Genomic DNA, 23,938 nt, shown 5'->3' with positions numbered 1-23,938 from the left:
AGAGAACAACCAGAATACCCAGGCGAGGCTCTCTGGTGGCCCCTGGCAGGGAACTGTTACTCTTTCTCCCATCGGTTGTCTTCCCAGGGACTGTTTGCCCCCTGTCCCACTAACTCAGCAAGCTCTACTTGCTTCAGGGGGGATAGCATCTTGAACTGAAGAATGTGACCGGAATCCCTATCTAGGGACAGGTGACACTTATGGAATATAGGACACTGTTTCTGTTCCAAATCAAGGCCTTTGACACAAGGTTGTCTTCTGGGCCCAGTTCAGTGTTACATGAGCAGAAGGTGGCAGCAGCAATGGAGCCATCTGCCATGTGACTGGTATCACTGCAGCGAAACCTTTAAAAAAAAATCCAGACCCATCACTTTCTTTCAAAGGAAACAGGCAATGTTTAGCACAGCCTGGACCCACATTTTTGATCACTGGGCTATCGTGCAAATAAATCTACCATGAAAACTCTTCCTAGGCATGCTTGGACAGCAATCAGGTGTCATGAAGGCTTGAAATGTCCGCCTCCTTGTGTCCTGGGCCTCCCCACTAGGCCTCTGACTGTGAGCTGCTACCCCCCCTACGTCCTTCCCTGGGCCCGTCCCCCATGGTCTCCCATTCTTTAACTACAGCAAATATATTGTCACTGTGTCTTAGCAATAGACTCCACTCTGAACCCCTCAGGGGGCTTCCCCCAGTATCTGACCTCACCCAACCAAGCTGGGTAGGTCACAATGCAGGCTAAGATGCGTTTATATCTGCTACATGTGCACCTTTGGCCAAGGCATGCCTTCATGAGCCAGAGTTGCCCCTCCTCGATTCAGGTGGCAGCAGACACACCGGTGTCGAGGGATGCAGTCAGTCAGTCACTTATTTCTGGGAGAATACAGAAGCAGAGCAAAACCAGCTGGGGCATAGCCAGGTGACTTTGGGGAAAGATGACCACCCCCAGACTTTCTTGACTGTTCAGACCTCATTTTCTAGCCCGATCAACACTAACCATGTCTCAGCAATGGGTCCAGAGCAACGCTGCCTGCAAGAACTTCCTGGAAAAATGGAAACCCCCATATCTGGTTCATCCAAAGCAGCAGCTCCAAGCACGTGAGATCACTGTAGCCCAATTGGCCCATGAGCCTCAATATCAGCACCGAGGCCCTAAGTCTATGGAAAGTGCCAGGGTGGACCAGAGTGTGACCACCATTGGTCAGTGTCCAGCTGGTAGCCTTAAGAAGCCCTTCTCTCCACTCTGCCTGTCCTTGCCTGTCCTTCAGCTTCTACTCCCATGCCCCAGCCCCCCCCAATTTCCTGTAGCCAATATACTGAGGACCTTTGCATGTTTGGAAGCTGGGGGGCTTCAGCCCCCATATGGCTTAGGAGACACCCAGTTGTGGTCAGCTTTCCATACTCTGATGACTCGACCATTGCCATGAGTCGTGGCCTTCCTATAGTTATGAAGCTGGAAGACACAAATCAGGCACATGATGGCAACCTTGCCTTTTCTGCGGGAGACGTAATAGAGATGAGTTTCCAAGCACTTTATCCAGAGTATAAAATCTTCTCGTTTTCCTCAAGTGAGGACTTTGTCAAATCCCTTACAGGTAGAATGGCCTCCCCTGAGCCTATCAGCTTGAAAAACTTCCATAGCCTGGCTGCGTGGCATTTTGAGGTGAGGTGAGGCAGGTGCAGGGTGTCTCGTGATTGGAGGGTCCATGCCACAGGGTGCTTAAACACTTGTGGCTCCCCGATCAAGCTGAGATCCAAGAGAGGCCAGGCCCCACCCCACCCCACCCAACTGACCCAAGCTCTAGGGTATCTTCATGATGCATCCAGGGTGAACGGTTTCTGGGCACAGTGCAGGACTCTGGCCTTCACGCTGCGTCTCTGCAGCAGGCCCCTGTCTGTCATGCAGGACTCTGGCCTTCACACTGCGTCTCTGCCGCAGGCCCCTGTCTGTCATGCAGCACTCTCGTCTCGACCTGCACCGTCCCTCGGCTGCAGGCCACCACTTCCTGGAAGCCTTGAGTCCTAGGCATTCTCAAGAAAGGGACATGCACAAACCATTCAGGCTAGGTTATGAGATGGCTCCGCTAACAGGTTTATCTTACGGACACGGAAACCACAGAACTTGATGCGCCTGGGTGGGTGGGAACCCCTGGCTCCCAGAACAAGACTGTTAGGTGACAGGCCAATCTGCATTCACCTTCGCAGGGCCCCACACAGCCCACATGAGGACTAGGAATACCCAGCTCCAGGCTTACAGCCACTAGATGATGTTCTTGCGATTTGTCTTGTCTCTTCTGGGTCCCTTAGCTCTGTCTCGGCGGTGACCTAGTATACTAGGAACCCCAGGCAATGTGTGGGTTCCATAAGGCAAAAACTGTCATCCTCCACATTGCTTGCACATTTGTCTTGGAAGCTTTTTCTTTTCTTTTCTCTTCTTTTTTTTTAATTATTTTTTTTCTTTTCTTTTTTCTTTTTTTCTTTTTCTGATGTCTGAACTGGGTCTAACCATCATCATTTGGGAGGAGATGTTCTCACTCCAAGTTTGCCTGGTCCTGTCCCATCACCATCACCAAAACAACAAAACAAAACAAACAAACAAATAAAATAACAACGGCCAGTACCTTCTAAGACATCCTTCACGTGTCTGCCTAGGGGCAGGAAGATGCTGATATGAACCCACTGTGGGCATCAACTCTACTTCAAGGAAGGCAGGGTGGGAGGCCCCATCACAAGGACTAAAGGTCTCAAGGAGGCCATGATGAAATGAAATGCTTGCAACCAACCCTGGAACAGAAAGCTCATGTCGGGTCTTCTCTCTTCCCCTTCTGCTAGAGCAGCTGCAGCTGATGCAGAAATTGCTTTCAGGCCCCCAGAGACCTGTTTGTACAACTTGAAAGTTTGTATTTATTTAATGTACCTCAAGGTGTTTTCATAATGATCAGTGTTTTAATAAAAAGTATTTCTGGTCACCGAGGTCTAACTGGGACTAAGAGGGTCCTGGAGGGACTGGATCTGGTGGGCCACAACTGTCCACCCAAAACTCAGTGCCAGGGACTGAGGAGCAAAGACAGTCCCCTGTGCCTACAGGTCCAAACCACAGCTGCCCCTCTGTGGACCTGACATTCAAAAGAACCTGAAAGTGTGGTATAATCTGATGTCTTCCATTTAAGGTCCTGAACTTGTGTGCCAGGGGCTGGGTGGGTAAAGAACTCACTGGACAATCATGACGACCTGATTTGGATTCCAGGAGGAGAGGAGGTGATCCTGTAGCCCCACTGCTGGGATGTGCAGACCGGCAGATCCCAGGGGCTGCTTGCCAGGTGGCCAGCCCAGCTGGAAGAGCAAGCCCCAGGCTCCGGTAAAAGGCTCTGTCTCCAAAGATAAGATTAGGTGTGACAGAGGATAACATTCCACACATGCACAGATGGTCACTTGTGCCTGCACACAGGTGAAAGAAAACACTTGCACACCCCACACCCACTGTGTACCAGTTGGTGGATGTGGTACCCTCATCTCATCCCAGTGCATCTGCCCAGAGCCGGACACATGCTTGTCCAGGACACACAGGAGCATTCTGCTGGGCGGGCAGCAGGTGCCAGCTCCTCTGCTCTGTAGCTTGCACCCCAGGGACTGTTCTTTTCATTCTGTAAGAACGCAAGCCATCTAGGTAGCAGTTTTTGAATGTCGGCACGGGGAAGCATTTTCTTTGTTCTGGGCCTTCTGTCTTTGGGGAGTGGGGAGACCTCTGTGTTGCATTTCTGATGCTGTTTCTTTCCACTGCCCCTGTTTGGAGCCAGAGTTCACAGTGAGAGGCTGTTTCTCACCTGCCCCAATGGCCAGAAGTGAAGGGAGCACATGGCTCAGGCCCCCGAGGAGGTCCCTGCAGAATCATGAGCAATGAAAGCACGTGGCCGACAGCTCACGACGGTGGGACTTGCTCTGCTATGGCCGGTCAGAGACTCTGGCTTGCCAACATCTCCCACCCCAACATCCTGAGAAAAACCCCAAGTTTACCCCAATCCCACACCCATATCAGGCAATAGTTCCCCCCCCCCCCGTGGCCACTGAGCAAGTACAAAGCAGCCCAGGTGTTAATAGTCTACATGTATGTATCGCACGTGTGGAGAAATGCCAGGGGTGCGGGCCAACTTCCTCTCACGTGCTCACACACAGAGGTGGCAGATGTGGAGAAGCCTGTCTCTACTTGCTCCTTTATGTAGTTAGCAGACATCCACAGCCACGTCTTGTCTATGCAGCAGGTGAGTGGGGACCCTGGAGCTGGCCTGGTGACATGATACCATCGATGACACCTGGTGATTTTAGCGCCTGCCCTTGAACTTCCTGTGAGAGCTACAAAGGCTCCAGACCAGAGAGGGGTGACATGACCACAGACAGACTCACAGAGCCACTATCCCAACTGGAAACAGAGGCTCGCCTGGCCTGCTCAGCCAACAAATGAGGCACACCAAGTGCTTTTCTGTCATGACTTCAGATTTATTAGCGATATGCAGGAAGTCTTCCTAGGGTCGGCTGCATGCAACACACAGGTTACTCCTCGAGTACAGTAAATCCTAAAGCTTTAGTTACTGTGTAATAAGGCTTCTTAAGTCACAGTGTATTCTTCAAGGCCTGAGCCAAAAAAAAGGAGACTGCCAGACAAAATGATGTCAGGTCACACTGACTGCTAATGAGCAGAGCCAGCCACTGTGCTCTGCTCCACACACAAACACTGCTCCGCGCGCGCGGGATGGCCAAGCACCTCACTGGACAAGTAATTTGCAACTCTCACTGTTCCCTTCAGAAAGGGAGGAGGTGGGGGTTTTCTGCTGTGGGCTTGCTTTGTGTGTGTGTGTGTGTGTGTGTGTGTGTGTGTGGCTACGGGGTATACGTAACTTTTTTTTTTAAATAGGGATGTCTCCCATGCTTCTGCCTTTGTTCCTGGCAAAATGTTGCCCCCCTCAACAGGGAGCCTTGTGGTGGAGAAGGAGTCCACATGAGGATGTCCAGGGAAATTCACAGGGTCTCAGGGGACTCAGAACAGGCAAGGAGAGGAGAAGCAGCTGTGGTCACAGGTCGCAGGAAAACCTAAATGTCTGAAGAATGGCTTGCCAAGGTCAAAGTCCAAACAGTAACATTTGCTAAATAAATATGGAGTTTTGGCATTGTGACCATCATTTTTTTTTTTTTTTATTTAACTCGGGAGTATCCCCTTGCTGCGTAAATACTTACAATCAATCACAGGTTCCCATACTCGGCACAAGCCTCATCCGGGGTCCCAGGAGCCAGCTTTGCCCCTGCTCCGGTGCAGATGGAGGCTATGCCAGCTTACGGGTCCTTTAGGACTCGGCTGGACCCCAAGTGTCCCAGCCAAAGGGAGGAGATGGCTGCAGCTGCATCACAGAGGGCTCCCTTCACAGCCGCAGGGGCGGGCACCACATTCACATTCCGTAGCCTCAGGGAGGAAAAACACAGCACACCACACAGAACTACCTGTGAGCACCCTTCATCAGCCGTGACGAGAATGTGGCCAAGGACGCTAAGTGTCACAAAGGATTGTCCCTCAACTCCCTCTTGGTAAGGATATACCTTTTTTTGTGTGTGACAAAACCAAAAACCAAACCAAAACAAGAAAACTAGGTGATGAAGACACACCCTTCGGGGGAGCCAGAGTTCTTGGTTGGGCTATGGGATGAGGGGTCAGGGCTTTGTCCCGGCTTCTGGCTCCTCTGGGCCCAGGTGGGTCTGCCTGGTGTCCCTGCTCCATGGCGAGGCTGGCTGTACCTAGATGTACAGCGGGGTCTCCTGGCCTGTGAGGAGTCTGAACATGGCCGCGGGCATGGTCTTCATGTGGATCTGTAAGCAGAGAGGAAGGCTGAGCTGCTCGCCACTTCCCAATCAAGTAAGCTGTCCAGTTCCTGGGGGGCTCTGAGAGGGACAGACGGGGCTGAGGTGGGGGACTGCTCCCTTTCCAGGATTTTGTGCACTGTGCAGCTCTCTTTCCCCCTCATCTCATCACATGACACCAGAAGAAGGAAACATCAGACTTCCGATGGTGACTGCAGTTTGCCCGTAGGATGCAGGCACCCCACCCGCCCCAGATCCACAAGGAGGATGCTGGGCGTCCGTCAGGGGTACATGCTAACACTGGGTGATACAAGAGTTCTGGGGCTAGGAAAAGGCCAGAAAGACAAGCTGTCCCAAGACTTCATCCTCTGAGGAGCAAGTAACAAATGCTCTTAACAGCCTGATTGCCCTTGCTGGCTCTCCATAGTCTGGGTATACAGCCAGCCAACCATGGAATTGCTTCCAGGGCGGTGGGATGTAGGAAGACACTGAGCCCCTGAAAGCAAAGAGCAGGTGAGCTTCATCATCTCGTCTTCCAGTCCTCTACACAGGGCCATGCTCCTGGACTCGGCTTGTGCTGTGTCCTTGCAGAGGCTGCCAGGGTCTCAGTTGCCCCCCTCCCCCCCCCCCGCAGGTCCACTCTGCCCCAGGCAAGCAAACCCTGACTCACTCTGCCCAGCTCATTCAGTTTAAAATCTGCAGATGTTGGCTGTGTTCATGGTTTAGCTCCTCCAGATCCCAGGACAGCCTTTCTCTACCCCACCCACAATCAACGTGGAGGGGGAGGGCTCCTTCTCTTGCTTACCAGTGACTCAGTCTCCAAATGTGCTTGGGCTTAGTGGAAAATGCAGGCAGACATTTTAATCCCCCAGTTGGGAAGAAACAGCCTCAGCCCACAAGCTAAATGGAGTCTCACTCAACCCCCTCTTTGCTGCCTCCTTGGGTATCAATTATGCTGAGAAGGCAGAATCATTTCTTGGGGTCCCAGGCCCATGCCTCCACAGGATCGATTTCTTTAGGTGTGAAGCTAAGCACTCCCATGTGGGCGGTCATTTCTAAATGTCTACTTAGGAAAATTGGATTTTCTTTTCTTGGAAGACATTATTAAGAGGCAGCCAAAGGTTCCTTCCTGTCGTCTCATTGAGAGTCAGCCATCACTACTGCCAGCCCAAGGAATGTGCTGGCCCCGGTATTTCACTTTGTCACTGAGGAACATTAACCAGGATACCTTGAGGAAATAGCAGCTCACACCCTTCCCTGCCCACAGGGAAGGGGCCCTGACCATCTTTACCTGCATGGTCACCAGGTGGCCACCAGAGGGAGTTTGGCAGGGACCTTAGAATCCAACCAAACACCAGCTGGCACCCAACTCCCCCAACGCTTCTGCTGAGCACCAGTCTCACCCTCTGTCCTAGCACCCACACCTTCTCAAAACCCTTGGTCCCACTCACTGTGACCACCCTGCCACCATTCCCACTGGCACACTCATCCCACTCCCCCGTACGCAGATGTATTTGGGCTCGCATGCCCCCACTCTACACATCAGAAGCCCATGCTTACCCCGCAAATTCACAAAGGCATTTATTCGCGTGTGCGCGCGCGCGCGCGCGCACACACACACACACACACACACCTGCATTCATGCACACCCGTTCTTGTACATGTATGCACACATCACAAACACAGCCTCACCCACGCATTCCCATGCACCCACATTCACACTACCACCCCCACTCGCCCACACCTGTGGCCGTGCTCCATCTCTCTCCCACTGCCGCGTGCACAGGTCCCAAACTAGTCACTCACCTACATGGACACTGGCACAAACACCTCGCTTTTAACACACATGTTCTCATATACATCCTTGAACACATTAAAACCCACCACAAACTCGCGTGTATCTGTACTGACACCCCTATAATCACTAGCACCCACATTCATACCTACTCTGACAGAGTCATACATACCCCTACTAAACACACTTCCCAGACGTTATATAAACACATCCATACACCCACACCTTCACCTCAACTTCTCCTCACTACACGTGCTCACCATCTCACACGCACGCGCGCGCACGCGCGCGCGCGCACACACACACACACACACACACACACCTTCATCTCACAAACCTCGCCCATACTGGCTAAGTCTCTGTTCTGTGCACTGTGGCATCACCCAATCTAGCCTGCTCCACACCATGTTCTGTGATGCTCACTTAGGAGATTGTTGAGGACAGCTGCACCCCTCCACTGGGACCCTCTTGGCCATTCTCTTGTTACCATGGAGATGACCCAAGAGGAGCTAAACTAGGAGATGGTTACAGACTAGTGAAACAGGAAAGGAAAAGCAGCCTGACCCTGGGCACGAGGGACAGCAATGAATGACACAGCAGCTATGAGGTGACCAGAGCCGCCTGACCTAGGGGCTGGATTTGCAGGATTCTGTTCAGAAAAGGTGCTGGGAACGGTGCCTGGTGGCCTCTGCCCAGTGACCTTTGCCCCGAGAGTCTGAGAGCATTACACCCATTGTGCTCATCCTATTCACGGACCCTGTGAGGTGGGGACATGGTGTGCTTCTCAGCTGGCATCCAGTGGCCACTGGAGGGTAGCTGGGTCACAGATGTTAAAGCAGGGCATGAGACAGCATGTGGAAGTGGGTCCAATGTCCCACAGGCTCAGGCTGTCCTGAAAGGGCTACTTCCCTCAGAGCATAGCATATGGCCCACAGGTTGGCTGTCAGACAGAAAAAATAGGAGCCCAGTCATCCTGGACGCCATCATGAACATGATAGACTTTGGGGCCGGGTCAGAGTCTTACCTCTCCCACTGAGTTAGACAGAGCCTGGACTATCTTCTCGTGGGCTGTGGCCACCACACTCTGTCCGTTGATCTCGATGATTCGGTGGCCGACGCGGACACCCCCTCGCTCGGCAATACCCCCTCTCATGAGGCTGCAGATCTATGGGGACAGGTGAAGTCAGCACACACATGGCCACCACACCCTGCATGTGTTCCACTGTGTCCCAAAGATATGGGAAGAGAAGCTACTTTTGCAGGAACCCGAAGTGTCACTCGTGACTCATGAGCGAGGCCATCTGTGAGTTAGAGTGTGGTTTTTAAAAGAAGAGCCAGCGCCACAGTGTGGGTGTCAGGAAGCTTCTTCCTGCTGCTGCCTGGAGCAAGCACCTCTCCATCAGCCACACCCTAGTGCTCTTCCGAGGAAGACAGTCAGTCCGACCCTTTCCCACCTCATAGAGAGTTCGCTGATAAACTCTCAAGCAACACATGGAGTTGGGGAAGTGACACTGAGCCAGAAAGTGGTACTGCATCCACTCACTCACAAAACTCACTAAAAACCAAGGCATTAGAAAAGCGGAATCCATAGAGGCCATGGAGAGGAGAGGGACGTGTCATGTAAAGGGAAGAGAGGCACACACCTCCTTCCAGCTGCTTCCTAGGAAGCATCGTGTTAATTAGCCAGGCCATGGGGCATGCAGGAGCAGGTTTTGAGGATTGGGTCTCAGTTAGGAGCAATGATGAGGATCCTGTCAAAGGAGTCTTTGAAGCTCCGGGGTGTCCCTGAGGCACCCAGCCCTACCTGGATTTCAGTTGTCTGTAAGGTCTTAGGTGCTTGTTTCAGTCGTTCCCCCACTCACCCACCCACCCACCCACCCACCCACCAGTGGCTGGCCAGCCCCTCTCTCCTGCTGAGCCTGCAGGGAGCCTAGTTCCTCCCTGCTATGCATGGTGATTGAGACTCCCCTGAGCCTCCTGGAGAAGCCTGCCTACCTCCTGGCTGGTTTTGCATAAGTGCTTTCCCCATTTTCAGCCTCATCTCACCCCAAGCACAACACATTAGTTTGCAGACAGGCCCCACATGACCCAATTAAGGCTATTTCCATGTGGATCCTCCTTTCTCCTCCCACAGAATCTCCCAAGGAGTCAAGAAGTCTCCAGCTTGGAGACTCCCTGGAGTCCATACTGAACAGTTAGAGCATACACAGCCAACCTCAAAACCCCCTCGCGCGTGCCCCATGACCTTTGGAGACTAACAATTTTGTACTCAAAATTATACATTTGTTCCATCAACTCCAAACCCCTCAGAGTCAGACTTCTGAACTCTGCACCCCTAAACTTCTACCACATACCTCACTGCCCCCAACAGGCTTCCCTCCACCCTACAGGCCTCCTCAGTGATAGGGTATCGCAAACCCCTTGGTGCCTCCAGCACCCCTGTTTTACACACACACACACACACACACACACACCTTGCCCTCTGCCTTGGCCTCTGAGGAAGGGGTTCATATCCCTCCTGGCCCACCACAGGGGTCTCCTTCTCTTCTCACTCATCTTAACTCAGCCCCCACAGGCTCAAGCCAGAGCCCCCCCCCCCTACTTCTTACCAATGCCCCCTCTCCAGCCCCATGGTACACAATCTGCCTTGCAGGCTATATGACCTAAACAGAAAGGGACCTGTGACACTGCCCAGGTTCTGTGACCCTACAGCAATCAGGGCAGACAGTTTCTCTCACTGGTTGTTGTCTTTCTAGAATGCTGTCTTAGTACTTTTCTGCAGGGTCGTTGGAGAGCCGCCACATCGCCTTGTCTTCCCTGCAAATGCTCTCCTTGTCACCCTGAAGCTCTCCCAGCTGTGTAAGCAATCAGGCACAAGGTTCCTTCTGTACTCATTTAGTGGACTCAGTTTGGGACCTTCACACTAGGTAAACCAATGAGTCTGAGTTTATGTTGGCCAAGCAAGTCAGAGAAGATAGTGTCCAATTGGAAGAACTTATGCTCGGGAAGCAGGTAGATGCTTGGCCCCGCATCCCTTCCTCCAGGAAGACCTCCTGTCTTCTTAGTGCCTGACAGAGAGCCTGACAGGGAGCCGGGGTTTTACCCATGTCTGCTGAATGGATAAGCAAATGAGCTGAATGAATGAATGAATGAAACAATAAATAACGATCTGTTTGTTGAGCATGGTGAGAATGACTCCAGCATTTGGCTGTGTGTGTCCAGGCTACAATAGCTGACAAGGTTTGCCATTCCCCTTACAAGTAAGCACTTGATGAGAATACACCTCAAGAGAACACTGGTCTATGTTTGACAGATCCCAGGCCACACACTGGCCCTCCCTGTCTGCCTTGGCCAGCATATTCTATCCAGATCTGTCTGGCCTGGATGTTCTCCCTAGAGCTGGCCTGGTCGGCTCTCCCTAGACAGAGCGGCAGCCCATCCTTCAGTGCCCAGCCGCTACACATGGAGTGGGTAGCCTGGGCAGGGAGTGTGGGGTAGACTCACGATTCCATTCTGCACGCTGAAGCCCAACTGATACTTGAGGTCAGGACGCTTGATGAGGACTGTGGTGACCGGGGGACAGCTGACAATGTTGAGCTTTACCTGTGTTTGGTTCTTCAGGCCCTGCAGAGCATGGGGACATGTCACTAGCTGATCCCCGTGAAGAGGAACTGAGGGGTTGAATACCAGGGTCACACTCTGGGGGTATGGGAGCGGCTGTCACCAGGCTGTATACAAAAGAACTTTCTTTTCTCGAGGGCGATGAAGACATCATTGTGTACTCAAAAACACTCCACAGATGGACCTCCCCAAGAGGAACACACCAGCTCAGCGAGGATCTGAGCAGGCGCTGGGGGCTCAGGGACAGCATCAGGACAGGCTAGCGAGGAACCAAGAGCAGCTCCAGGCTGTAGAGAGGACAGGTCTGCTCCCAGCACCCCAGGCCAGAGTGCTTTGGCCTTTCATGGCTGCAATTTAACTCACCCAGAGATGCAGATACATACAGGGCTCCCAGGATACGTAGCTCTGAAAAAGCCAGGCTGGGCCTGTAGGTATCTGTCCCATTGGATAGAGGCTACTCTAGGTAGGCTCGTAAAGCCTCTTGTCGCATTCTGGTCTTAGAAAAGCTCCTCATGTTCAAAGGCCAGAGAGGCTGATTCTAGTTTCATGGTTAGGAAGGACGGGGAGTCAAGCATAGCTTGAAGTGCTGCTACCAAAACCAGTACCCCCTACCTTGAGTATTGAACTGTGTCGTATGAAGACCTGACCCCACCTACATGTGTTCCTCTGCCTTGGCACCTCTCAAAGCCCCAAGCTCACAGGTCAGGTGGTCAGAAAGAGCACCAGCCTCCCAGTACCATGTCCACTTAAGACAGCCCACCTTCCAGGCTGCTCTAACAAAGAAAACTTCCAGACGTGCCCCCTGCAGGGCTAACCTGGAAATATCCCAGGCACAGCAGGCTGAGGAGTGAGATGACACCTTCCTTTTCCTATGCTGGGGAAGCTCAGGTTATGTGCTACTCTTGGAATCAGCTGACTGTCGTGGACTCATCCCTGGGTCTCTCTGGGCTTCAGTCTCAAGTGAGGGTCATGAGTCAAGGGCAGCGGGGCTGAGGAGACCACCAGCACAGGATCCCAGAATACACACCTTGATGATACCCTGGCACGTAGCCAGGGGCAGCCCCACCAGGCTGGTGCCATTGATAGACATGATCTGGTCCCCAATGCTCAGCTTCCCTGAGCGAGCTGCAGGGCCGCCATTCATCATATTCGCCAGGATCACAGTGGGCAGGATGGAGCCCCAGCCTGATTCCACGACCACCACACCCAAAATCTCACCCTTGTGCTTCTCGAGCTGCAGCTGCAAGAGAGAGGACACTGTGAGCAGGCACACTGGTAGCCAAATCCAGGGAAAGACATAACTGGCCTTGGTCCCATGGATCCTGTCCTACAAAGGCCCATTTATCATCTCAGCTAGGAAAGGTTTGGGGCTGAGAGAATTTCCTTTCCTCTGGGCTCACCCTGCACCAGCTTCTAACACTATTTAGGGCCCAGGAGTATTCTGGGAACTGAGAAGCAAGGAGTTCTTCCCTTGCCCAACTCAGCAGGGATTCTGGGATACTAGCATGGCTCCCGGTCCCTGAAGTTTTCCCACCCACCAAGCCCTCTGAGGCTATCCCATGGTCTAGCCTTTACTCTCATCTGCAAAGTCCCATTTCTTCTTTGCTTTAACGATGTCTAACTATTCGCCACACATTCAAGAAGCCAGGATCGGGCATGCACTCAACCAGGTTCCAGGGTAATTCATTCACTCACTCCTCCAATAAACACACAAAATCATCCCCTCGCTAATTCCCAAAGAGCAGACTCATTCATTCCGAAGCCCCCAAAGAAGGCCTATGGGACCTGCTAGGGCTTCTGTTACCAGAATTTCACTGCCGACTCACCCAGGCTCCCTATTCTAAAGATGCCTCCCGTGAGCTTTGCAGAAATATCTCCTTGTGCTAAGCCGAGTGGTAACAACATTAAAATGCACATTTTCGGGGCCATTAAGACTGATTGGAATCTTTGTCTCCACTGCAAGTGTCTCATCTCACACCTGCATGCACAGCCCCACGACAGGAGCAAGACACATTCTGAGGGACCCCGTGTTGGACACATTGGTGAGTGTGATACCTTGAGCCCATCCTTGTCTGGCGGGCTGAGATGGGGAAGCATTGAGACAGCCCCACACCCAGGCTGCCTGGCCCATCTCTTTGGTGGCTCAGTTTGGAGAGCAGGGTCTAGCAGAATGAGCTTTGGAGGGGATCCCAGCTGATGTAGCTTACCCACCTCCTGGGGGCCGTCAGCCAATGTGGCTCACCTCCTGGAGGCCCCTAGCCGATGGGGCTCACTTCCTGGGAGCCCTCAGCTGATGTGGCTCACCCCCTGGGGACCCCTAGCTGATGCGGCTTACCTCTTGGAGGCCCCCAGCTGATGTGTCTCACTTCCTGGGGACCCTCAGCCGATGTGGCTCACCCCCTGGGGATCCTCAGCCAATGTGGCTTACCTCCTTGCAGTTCTCCGAGTTTGAGAAGTGGATGAGGTCATCATTATACATCTCCTGGGTATTTATGATATCGCTGTATTCCTTCTGGCTCAGGTCTTCAGGGTTGATTCCATTTGCCCTGAGGAACTCCTGGTAGGCCACGCTGAAGGCCTGCCCAATAGACTGGGCTATCAGCTGGGCCTGTGGGAGGAACAAGCCTGCTAGACCAAAGCATGGATACACAGGCTCCACTAGGTGCCCATATGCCTTCAAAGGAGCCCTTGTTTGGGCTTAAACAATTAAGGCAATGACTCAGGGATCTAGGCTGGCTAAAGCGGTCTGTCACTCACATTCCATCTCAGGCCACCATTATGAGGATCTCTATTGTCTATGCTACCTCAAGTCCAGATACCGGGACAGAGCAAGGCTTTTGTAAACTCACCGAAAATGACAAAGTAGAAGGATTTGCTAAATACAAAATTTTATTGCTTTAATTAGGAACTGTAATATATTTTTTATTTTGCCTATTTAATTCTAAAAGCAGAGATGAGATTCCACCCCCACCCCCTGGAGTGACACTTACATGGTTAGCTGTCTATTCTATATCTCTGGAATTAGAAGCCCTTAAGAGGTGGAGGCTGGTATGCGTGCCACAATGCTCTGGTATGGAAGGGTATGCCAAGCTGAGTGCCACAAGTCATGGATCTGGGACCCAGAACAGACTCCGTGTTCTCGAGAAGATCACGTCCTTCTCCGCCCCAGGAAGAAACGTATGGAAGCCTGGATGCTGATGACAGACAGCCTCCCTGCCTGCACTACAAACAGGACACCGGGAGGCAGGATCTAAAGAGGCCATCTCCTGGAGCACACATGCATGCTCTAAGCTATGCAGCCCTAGGAAGTCATGGGACTTTTGGGAACATCTCAGTGCATAGCAAATCCAGCATCTCCCTCCCCCTCCCAACCCCCTTGCTGCGTGAGCTCCACCTAGCCCAAGTCCCCCTCTGCTTCTCCTCCCACACACCAGCCATTGCCTACTCTGTAGGGTGATTCCCAAAACCTTGGTTCAGTATGATCTGAGTACAGGGGGTCTGGCTTCAACTTTTTCTCCCTCTGCACAATGCTTGATTTAAGTGCTTCTGAATGAATAAGCATATCTAAAATCAAGCTGGGATGGATCATAGTCTCCGCACCAGGCCTTGCTTTAAAAATACTCACTGATTCTAGGCTGAACTGCCTGCCCAACAATGTTTTTGTTCCCACATCAGCATATTAGCAGTGGGTGGATGCGGCAGCCCAGGAACCGCTAGGTGGCACTGCCGGCCTGGATAAGAAAGGAACTGGTGCAGGAGCAGATGGAGGTCTTGAGAGGAAACAGCAGAGGGAGGAGTGCTACCCATCCCACAAAGGAGAAGGGCCGGGATCTCGGTGCTCCCACCGCCAAACCCTTGTCTCTACCTGGGAAGGGCAGACTGATGGCATCAGGTGTCTTTGCCCACTGTCCTAGGTTGTTCTGTGAGGCACTTCCCATCCCCCAACCCACTCTTCCTGCTGTAAGATGTGCCCTCTCCTTAGCCCAAGGAAATGCCTGAGAGACTCAAGTCAGACATGCCATTTGGAATGAGCACAATCCATAGAGCCATGGAGTCTGCACTGCCTGCTGTCCCCCACTTTCCCCTTTGGTTCCCACCTCCCCTTTTGTCCTTACCTGCCCTTGCTGTCCCTACCTCCCCTGATGCCTTCCCACCCTACCCCTTCCCCTTGTGTCCTGGTTTCCCTCCTGCCTTGACAGGAGCCAACTAGATGAGGCCCCGCTCTAGCCCTTCCCACAAGAGTTCCTTGCTTGCTCCAGTTCCCAGCCAGGCCTGAGGGTATAGGCCGCTATAAGGCCCCAGCTGAACTGAGGGCTGGGTGCAAGGGCCTCAGTGCCTGCTGGCTTCCTGCAGGTGGGTTCAAGGTCCTAAAGAAGTCAGGAGGAGGCCGTGCCTAGCTCACATCTTCCTGGCTTCCTGGCTCACATCTCCACAGTCATCTCTGCAGTAGCATCCAGCCTTGCCCTAGCCCCAGGGCAGTGAATCCTACCTTACAGAGGGGCACCCAGGCCTCAGCAGCCCTCCTGGACAGGCTTACCATTGTGTCCCCTCTCTGAGCGGCTGCTCTGGGGTGCCCAACATAGCTAGAGCAGTTTTTTTTTTCTCGCTCCATCAAGTATTATTTGGGCTCTACCTTCAGTGCACTCCCAACTCGATCTCCTGCCTGGTGGTTGGGAGCTAATGGTCACAGAGATAGCTCCTACCTCAGTCTCTACCAAAAGACGTCTGCCCCGGCTGTGCCTGGGCCCCTCCCACTCCTTGCTCCTCCACGATCTGCATACAAGCCCCACTGCTCGCTGTCTCTTGCTCACACTACATCTCACTTGACATCGACCACACCGGCTCTCTAGGACATGCCCAAGCACACATGTCTGTCCACCTGTGCACAGAACCTCACACGGCGGTGCACACTCGTGCACTAGCAGGCCTGAACAGAAAGAAATGAATGGCTCCTAGTGGAAAACTCCCATTGCTTCAAAGCACTTTCAATTGATGACTTAGGGAAGAGATAACAGTTCTCACACCCTGGTCTGAACCTCGTTTTCAGAGAAAGATTCTACACTGTGTTTCAAATGTTGAACTACCCGGACCCTACACCGATCCAGTAATGCTTGCAAGCCCTCCTGTGAAGGAGCATGTCTTAGCCCCTTCAGAGATCGGTGTTCCCACAATATCACCACCACTGACAAAAGCTTGGAATGCCCTCTTCACAGAAGGTCAACAGAGAAAAGATAACAGCTCAACCACAGCCTTCCTGGAGACCAAGGACCCCATGGAGACACTGGAGCCCCCCATCCCATGGTCACCTCAGGTTCTGTTTCTGTTGTTTGGGTTTCTTGATGTTGTTTTTGTTTGTTTGTTTGGCAGTCCTGATTGACACACATGACCCCACGGCCTCAGCTTCAGAGGAGTTGGGATTACAGGCTTTGGACACCCTAGGATCTTACAGCTATGGTATTTAAAATTTGGAAAAAAATGTTTTAAGTTGTTACATGGTTTAAAAAAAACACAGCAAAGGCAAAACTTACATAACCTTGGTGAAGACACATTCTTCTATGTATGCTTGGCATGTAAGCATGTGCATGTATGCATCCTTGGCATGTAAGCATGTGCATGTGTGCATGCTCGGCATGTAAGCGTGTGCATGTGTGCATGCTCGGCATGTAAGCGTGTGCATGTGTGCATGCTCGGCATGTAAGCATGTGCATTTGTGCATGCTCGGCATGTAAGCGTGTGCATGTGTGCATGCTCGGCATGTAAGCGTGTGCATGTGTGCATGCTCGGCATGTAAGCGTGTGCATGTGTGCATGCTCGGCATGTAAGCGTGTGCATGTGTGCATGCTCGGCATGTAAGCGTGTGCATGTGTGCATGCTCGGCATGTAAGTATGTGCATGTGTGCATGCTCGGCATGTAAGCGTGTGCATGTGTGCATGCTTGGCATGTAAGCGTGTGAATGTGTGCATCATTGGCATGTAAGCATGTGCATTTGTGCATCCTTGGCATGTAAGCATGTGCTTTTTCATAAGAGAAAAGTTAGGGAAAGATGAACTTTATCTCAGAGTGAGAGGCTATGCAGAATGATTTCTTTGGTTAGATAGTTGTGATGTATTTAACAGCTCTGGAAGCATCCGTGCTATGAAGGGAAATAAACCTGTTTATTCACAGATACAAGTGTCAGGAAAGGCGCCGACTCCTCTCAGGGTGGACTCTGGAGCTAAGTGGCTGCTGGCTTTCGGGAGAGCAGCCAGCTCCCCACACCCCACATCCTAGCATCCTAGCCTTACTTACGTCCTCTGACTCAAACACGTGACAGATCATCTTGTACTGCTTCTTCCCCTCCTGGGCCCCAGGCGTGGTCTCAATGCAGTCCTGAGACGCTGACCGGGGCATGCGGCGTCTGGCCATCAGAACCACAATGTTCCCGATGTCTGCAATGTAGGAGATGGTGCGCAAGGCGTGGTCCATCATGGTTTCCTGCCAGGGAGGAGGAGAGGCCACATCAGGGAGCACTAAGGAGGAGAGGCCACGTCAGAGAGCACCGAGAATATTCGTCTAGAACAACCAGGCTAACATGGAGTTTTGTAACCTTGGGAGCAGGTCACTCTAGTGCAGAAGGCAGGGCTGTCCTGTACACTGGATGATGATAGTGGTATCACTAGCCTCTACCCACTGGAAACCAAAACCAAAAATATCAGGGTAGGGGTGCTGAAGCAGCCCTTGCTGAGGACCACAGCTCTAGTTGACACAGTGTTTCATGATGGTCCTGAACAAAGTGGGCTGGGGTAGGGCTAGTCAGCCATGGTGGAGAAGCATCCATGTGCTGGAGCGCATCCCAGTAACACGTATGCTTCCACACAGGCTGACTCCACGTCCTCCCGGCTTTCCTGTGTCAAAGCCAATGATGAGTTTGCCACAAGTTAGAAGAAGAAGTAGCGAGCCTGCCTGTAGTCAGCAAGATTCCATAGTGGTCCCTGGCCAGGCCCATTACTCTTGATGTCTTTTGTCACTTGATGGGAATCTCCTTGGGCATCTTGCCCATGACCCCTTCCTAACAAGGCTGCACACAGAGGCTCTGAAAAACGAATCAGTTGCTCTTTTGTTCCTTTGTTCTCCTGTCACAAAGGGAAATCTGGTGTCTCTGAGGCTCTGACCTCTGGAGTTCTCTTCCTCTGCACAGATTCTTCCTCTTGCCTTGCATACGCCTGACTAGGCAGTGGTCTATTTGCTGCCAAGGTTATGAGGAGGCTCATCAGCCATGGCACTGGGAAGGTAGGGGCCGAGTCTTCGTCAGTGAGACACTGGCATCTGAGACGCTGGCCACTAGCCAAAGCTCCCCAATCTTTCCCCAGCTCTGGCTTCTCAGACAGAAGCTGCCACTGTAGTGGCTTCACCGTCCCTGGCCACGCCTGGTCACTTCAGCCTCTACCCGCTCACCTTGTCGCCACCCTCCGGCCATCTGCCAGTGTCCAATTTTCCATTCAAACCACTGTCCTGCTGCTCGCTCCTTTCCAGTTCACTCTAAACAGCGACTTGGAATAAACTCACTAGCTCTCGATGGCCCATTCCCCTGTCCCTGGGAGACGGCATTCTGGCACGAGCACCTTGAACCCAGGAAGAGAAGCACAGTTCTCCCGAGAAAAGCTCTCCTGCAGCTGGACGCCTGCTCTGCCAAGTCCCCAGGCGCAGCAGCTGGCTATCGTGATGGGACAGCTGTCTGTCTGGTGCTTACCTGGGTGTCAGCATTTAAAACTTTGATCCTCTGGGTGGAGATGAAGAGGTCTACTTCTGTCAGCGTCTGGGCATCGCCCTCCGAATTCTAAGACAGAACCACAGATGTGGTCATACCCCAGAGGCCCACCACAGTTCACTGCCTTATACTGTCCTCTAGCGACCCTGGGGTGACATGGAAGGAAACACTAAACCAAAATGGGGCGGCCGCTGGAAGCCTGCACGCATGCGTGGTGGGGAGTCCCCTTCTGAGTGCGAGCTCTCAGGGCACAGGGCACAGGGGAAAGAGGCAGCTTGCCATAGCAGGTGCCTGGCGGGGGTCTTACTGCCCCACCCCCAGCAGTAAGCAGGGTCCCTTGGCTAATTCTTGCTGGATGTTCTCAAAGAAGCTTGCTTCAGATCTAAGCCCTTCCTTTCTACTTAAATGTCCATAATCACATGGTCACCCTTCCAAAGACCACCAGGAGAGACGGAAGACATGGCTGGGCATCTCCTGATAGCGACATGCAGGTGCAGGAGAAACTGTCACACTTTGTGGTCTCCACTGAAAGCGGCTCAGCTCTGGAGCTAAGTAGCTACTCAAGGCCTGGCCCTAAGCAGGACAGCTTCTAATTGTTTCTCACACCTCTGAAGATACTAATTACCTCACAGTGGCACTGAGATAGAATCCTCCCATCTCCTACCCGCCCCCTTCTGTTTTCTCCTGTTGGGAAAGGGAGCCCGGCAGGTGTGGTCCTTTGGCCACAGCCCCAGAGAATATTGCCAATTTGAGGACACAGGAAACTAAATTTCTCGTGGTGGAAATGTAAGGAAAGAAAGTGGAATGGATAACAAGCCACTGAGCTGTGTCTCCCCTGGGCTTACCAAGACCCTCTGACACCAAGCTTCCTGGAGTTTTATACAAGTACATAGAACATAACCAGCATTTACGAAATGACCAGGTCAACAAACCAATGACTGTCAACCTAAGTTTTGAAAGTCTGCCCAGGCTTAAACTCTTTTCTTTTCCTTCCCATTTCTTCTTTTTTCTATTTCTTCTTAGGTGTGCATACCATGACCTTTGCTCCCTAGGCAGGCGCTCTCCACTGAACCACATCTGGGAGAGAGGGCAGTTCCAAGACAAACTACTCTTTGTCACGGTTTAGTGGGTGAAAATTAACGGCCCAAATATCAGAACAAAGCAGTTAACACTATGAGGCAAGCCGAGCACTAGACACTCTACGCTGTCCAAGCAAATGTCCTGTTCAGGAGTGTCCATGCGAAACAGAGTTCTGTAGACAGGAACCATGCTCCAGGACTTGGGAGACAGTAGATAAGAAAAGCTCATTAAAAATAAGCAATATGGCTTCATCCCCAAATCCAGCATTTTCCTAACAGAGAAGAAAAACCTATGCTCTGTGGTAGTCCTTGAATTCCCACCAGAAGTCCCCATGCACAAAGTAAGCCAGGCACGCACACACGCATGCACGCACGCACACAAGCACCGCTCTTTCAGGCTCGCATGGGTTCTACACACCGCTTTTTTCTTGATCTTAGCAGCCTTCTGCACCCTCTGAGCAGCATGGAAGAGAAAAGAACATCAGGAAGGAAGCTGTGGCAAGGCTATTCCAGCCTTGTGCTTAACAGAGAAAACTCAAACTCCGCAAGTCCCCTGCAGGGACCAATGGACAGTCACCACCCTGCTGAGAACACACAATAAAGAGAACCTGCTACTCCCAGGGGTAGAAATGACTGTCGACCACTCCATAGACCAGAGGATGGGATGAGGGACCAGGAAAAAGGCCAAGGTGGGTCAGGAGCCATAAGGCCCAACGGGGCAGGCTCCCGAGACCTCCCTGCTTTGCATATCTTCATCAGCATAGATGGTCTCATAGTGCCCTCTGCTTCCATCCAAGGAGATTAGCGTGTAGTGGGGGCAGGGGAAGGCATTGTTCCTCTTCATTCCCACAGGCTGACAGTATATTCAGGCTCCACCTTATCCAGGGTGGGTGGGACATGAGCTCATATTCTCATGTCCCCTCCCCTGATCTAACTTAGCTTCCCCGGTATGGTCTCATGTTCCGCCTGCTCATCATCACCTGCTGGCAAAAACCACACAGGCCCCAAAGCCTACAGAGCATTGAGTGTGTCGGTTTTCCTCGAGGCTATGCATTTGAGTGACACTTGATGTATTCTCCCTGCTTCTAGAAGCACTTTGGTGCTAAAAATACACGGTAGGGACCAGATTTAAGGCTCCAAGCAAATATGCTTAAAGACTGGAATGCTTTAGAAGTGTCAGCTATCTTTAAAATACTGTTTCCCAGTGACTGGACCACATTTAAGGAGCTAGTGATGACTCTGCTCAGCTGAGCATTTGCCAGCCAGGCTACAGGTTTGGGATGCTGGGCCATGCCTCCTTTCTATGTTGGACAAAGCTTCAGAAGCCCAATGTAGTCCCCGCTTCAGAGCTCCCCTCCCAGGGACCCACCCAAGCAGCCCTCAGGGTCCGGAAGTACTCCACCTTGACCCTGCTGACAGCTTCCTGAGCCTGCATCATTCGGATGTTTTTAGAAGGGTTTCGCTCAGAGAGCAGCTGGGTGGAGCCCAGGTAGTTGGCTGCAAAGATGATCCCATCGATGAGGTCTTCTGGCTCACAGGGCCCTGGAACTGAGGAGGTACAGAGTGAGTGACGTCCTGAAAGAGGACCACCAGGAACCAAGGGCTCACATGCCCCGCCCGGCAAAAGGTGCACAGCCACCAGGATGGTGGAGCGGGAGGACGGAGCTGTGCAGATGGCCTGCAGCCCAGTGGAGGCCAGTACAAGTCACACAACTGACACATGGCTGGCTGGCTCTGCATGAATGGTGTGATGAGGGGACCTCTACCCCAGTCGACTGTCTCTGAGGGAAGCTCAGCTTCCAGGGTGACATGCACCTGCTGTGACCCAGAAAGGACTGCCTCCAAACACAACAGCACTTCCCACGTTTTCACGGAGGTACATGAAGGGCCATGTTGAACTCTTTGGGGACTTTCTCTCCTCCCCTGTTCAGTCTGCTGCCAGCCCGCAGCTTCTCATCCCACCCAAACCAGGCCTCAGCGGGGCACCACAGCCCTGATTCTATCTGTTGCCTCTATACTATGTCAGCAGAACCACAGACACAGATGCTCTGATGGTGTGCTCCGCCTCAACCGTCCCAGGACACTGGTGCTCTGAGCACTGCGGCTGAAGACTAGCTGTCCCTGAAGGCACAGCGGATGCCCTGTGTCTGTGACCTTCAGAGCATGCACTATGAAGTGAGACCCGAGATGGTTGTATCCATGCTAGGCCAAGCGCAGACTTTCCGCTGTGGTTATTCCCTGAGAAGCTACAGTGGAGCCGTGTTCACATAGCACGCCTATTGTCATCAGTGCTTTAAAGGCGTGCACAGATAAATGTGAGCATGAGGGAGGGTGTGCAAACGACAAAGGATACGGGCAGCGGCAGACTGGCCGCCAAAGGGATCTTGGAACCAGTTCTCCATAGACATCAAGGAAGGAATGACTGTTATTTTAATAAATCAAAGCATTAAAGACTGCAGGTTAGTGGTTCATGGTTCCTATCCGGGCATCGCAGCTCTAGTGTGGGGTCCACTAACAGGCTCTGTAAGGGACAGATGGTGACTACTTCATGGCTTGTCCTGTCTGTTGCAAGGGCTGACTTCTGCATTGAGATACAAATGCTGAGGCAGGCAAATGGAAATGAATGGGCAGGGTGTATCCTCTCTTAAAGTTTTATTTATAATATTAGGTGACTACAGTTAGCCAACAGGCAACCTAGTATAGGCTTACAATGCTGTTCCTGCTGCTGGTCAGGATCTCCCTGACCATCCTGCATGGACGGATGCTCCAGTGACTTCCGGTCTGCTGGCATAGCCCTTACACCAGTATAAAGCCATTGAGCTCCCCCACCATGACACGTCCTTGGAGACAAAGCGTGCCCCACTGTAGAACTCTGTAGGTAAGTGGGATGAGTCAAGGAGGATGGGAGGCCATCCTTTCTCAAGCCTGTGTCCAGAGGTGGGGATGTGTCCAATGACCACTTGACACCCTTCACCACGACAGCCAATGTGACCTGGCTGACAGAGTTCCATCTGGAGACCCTTGGGAAGGAGCCATGCTACAGGGATGTTCTGGGGGCTCTGCCTCCTGCAATCGATAGGCTCGAGCTTTCTGGGTTCAAACTGGCAATCCAGCAAGCACCCAGATGCCTGGCAAATGATCACACCACAGGTTGTTCCTCCCGCAGTCACTGTCACCTTGCTGATGGCCAGTACAGCTGCATTCTGCTGCTTGGGTAATGCCTTTGGTGCCATACTTCTTCCAGCCTCCCACCATAGCACAGAGCGCAGTGATTGCTGAGGTCAGAAAGACGGATCCAGCTGAAGCTCTCTGGTGGGTGTCAGGCTGGCATGGACTCTCAGGGAGCTCCCCTAACCCAGAATTTCCTCCTAGACTGTCAGGCTCCTATCCCACAGTGCTACCCACCAGTATGCTATAGATACACACAGACACATGCTACACACACACACACACACACACACACACACACACACACACGGCGGGAGGGGGGAGACAGGGAGAGAGGAAGAGAGAGGGGGAGAGGGAGAGGGAGGGGGGAGGGAGGGAGGGAGAGAGGGGGAGAGAGAGAGAGAGAAAGAGAGAGAGAGAGAGAGAGAGAGAGAGAGAGAGAGAGAGAGAGAGAGAGAGAGAGAGAGAGAGAGCAGTTGCTGGGGACGGGAGTGGCACATTCTGTGGCTCTGAACCTCACACACTGGCCCCACACTCCTCTGGGGAATGGCAGGGTTGTGAGCTTCCAGCAATGAGGAGCTCTTGGCTCTCGGTGGAGAGCAATAGCCGCCGTGGAAGACACCTTAAATTATTAAAACAACAAAGTGCTTGTGATTATCTTAGGCCAAACTCAGATGATAGAAGAA

General features: G+C 52.4%; 1 protein-coding gene across 1 annotated transcript in view; it reads right to left on the bottom strand.

Moving 5' to 3' along the window:
• Window positions 1-4,871: 4,871 nt before the first annotated feature.
• The window catches only part of Apba2 (amyloid beta precursor protein binding family A member 2), a 174,002-nt gene continuing 154,935 nt past the window's right edge, over window positions 4,872-23,938 (bottom strand). Inside the window, exons 6-13 of the mRNA XM_038313844.1 lie at window positions 21,487-21,632; window positions 18,988-19,074; window positions 17,547-17,732; window positions 13,686-13,865; window positions 12,285-12,497; window positions 11,141-11,260; window positions 8,661-8,801; window positions 4,872-5,850 (exon numbers count right to left, since the gene is read on the bottom strand). Coding sequence (XP_038169772.1) covers window positions 5,779-5,850; window positions 8,661-8,801; window positions 11,141-11,260; window positions 12,285-12,497; window positions 13,686-13,865; window positions 17,547-17,732; window positions 18,988-19,074; window positions 21,487-21,632 — 1,145 coding nt within the window. The 3' untranslated portion in view covers window positions 4,872-5,778. The remainder of the gene's footprint in view (window positions 5,851-8,660; window positions 8,802-11,140; window positions 11,261-12,284; window positions 12,498-13,685; window positions 13,866-17,546; window positions 17,733-18,987; window positions 19,075-21,486; window positions 21,633-23,938) is intronic.

The sequence above is a fragment of the Arvicola amphibius genome, chromosome 12, assembly GCF_903992535.2.
Source record: "Arvicola amphibius chromosome 12, mArvAmp1.2, whole genome shotgun sequence".
Taxonomy (NCBI): Eukaryota; Metazoa; Chordata; class Mammalia; order Rodentia; family Cricetidae; genus Arvicola; species Arvicola amphibius.
The sequence above is the reverse complement of the archived record's forward strand: the minus strand, read 5'-3'. Positions and strand labels throughout refer to the sequence as shown.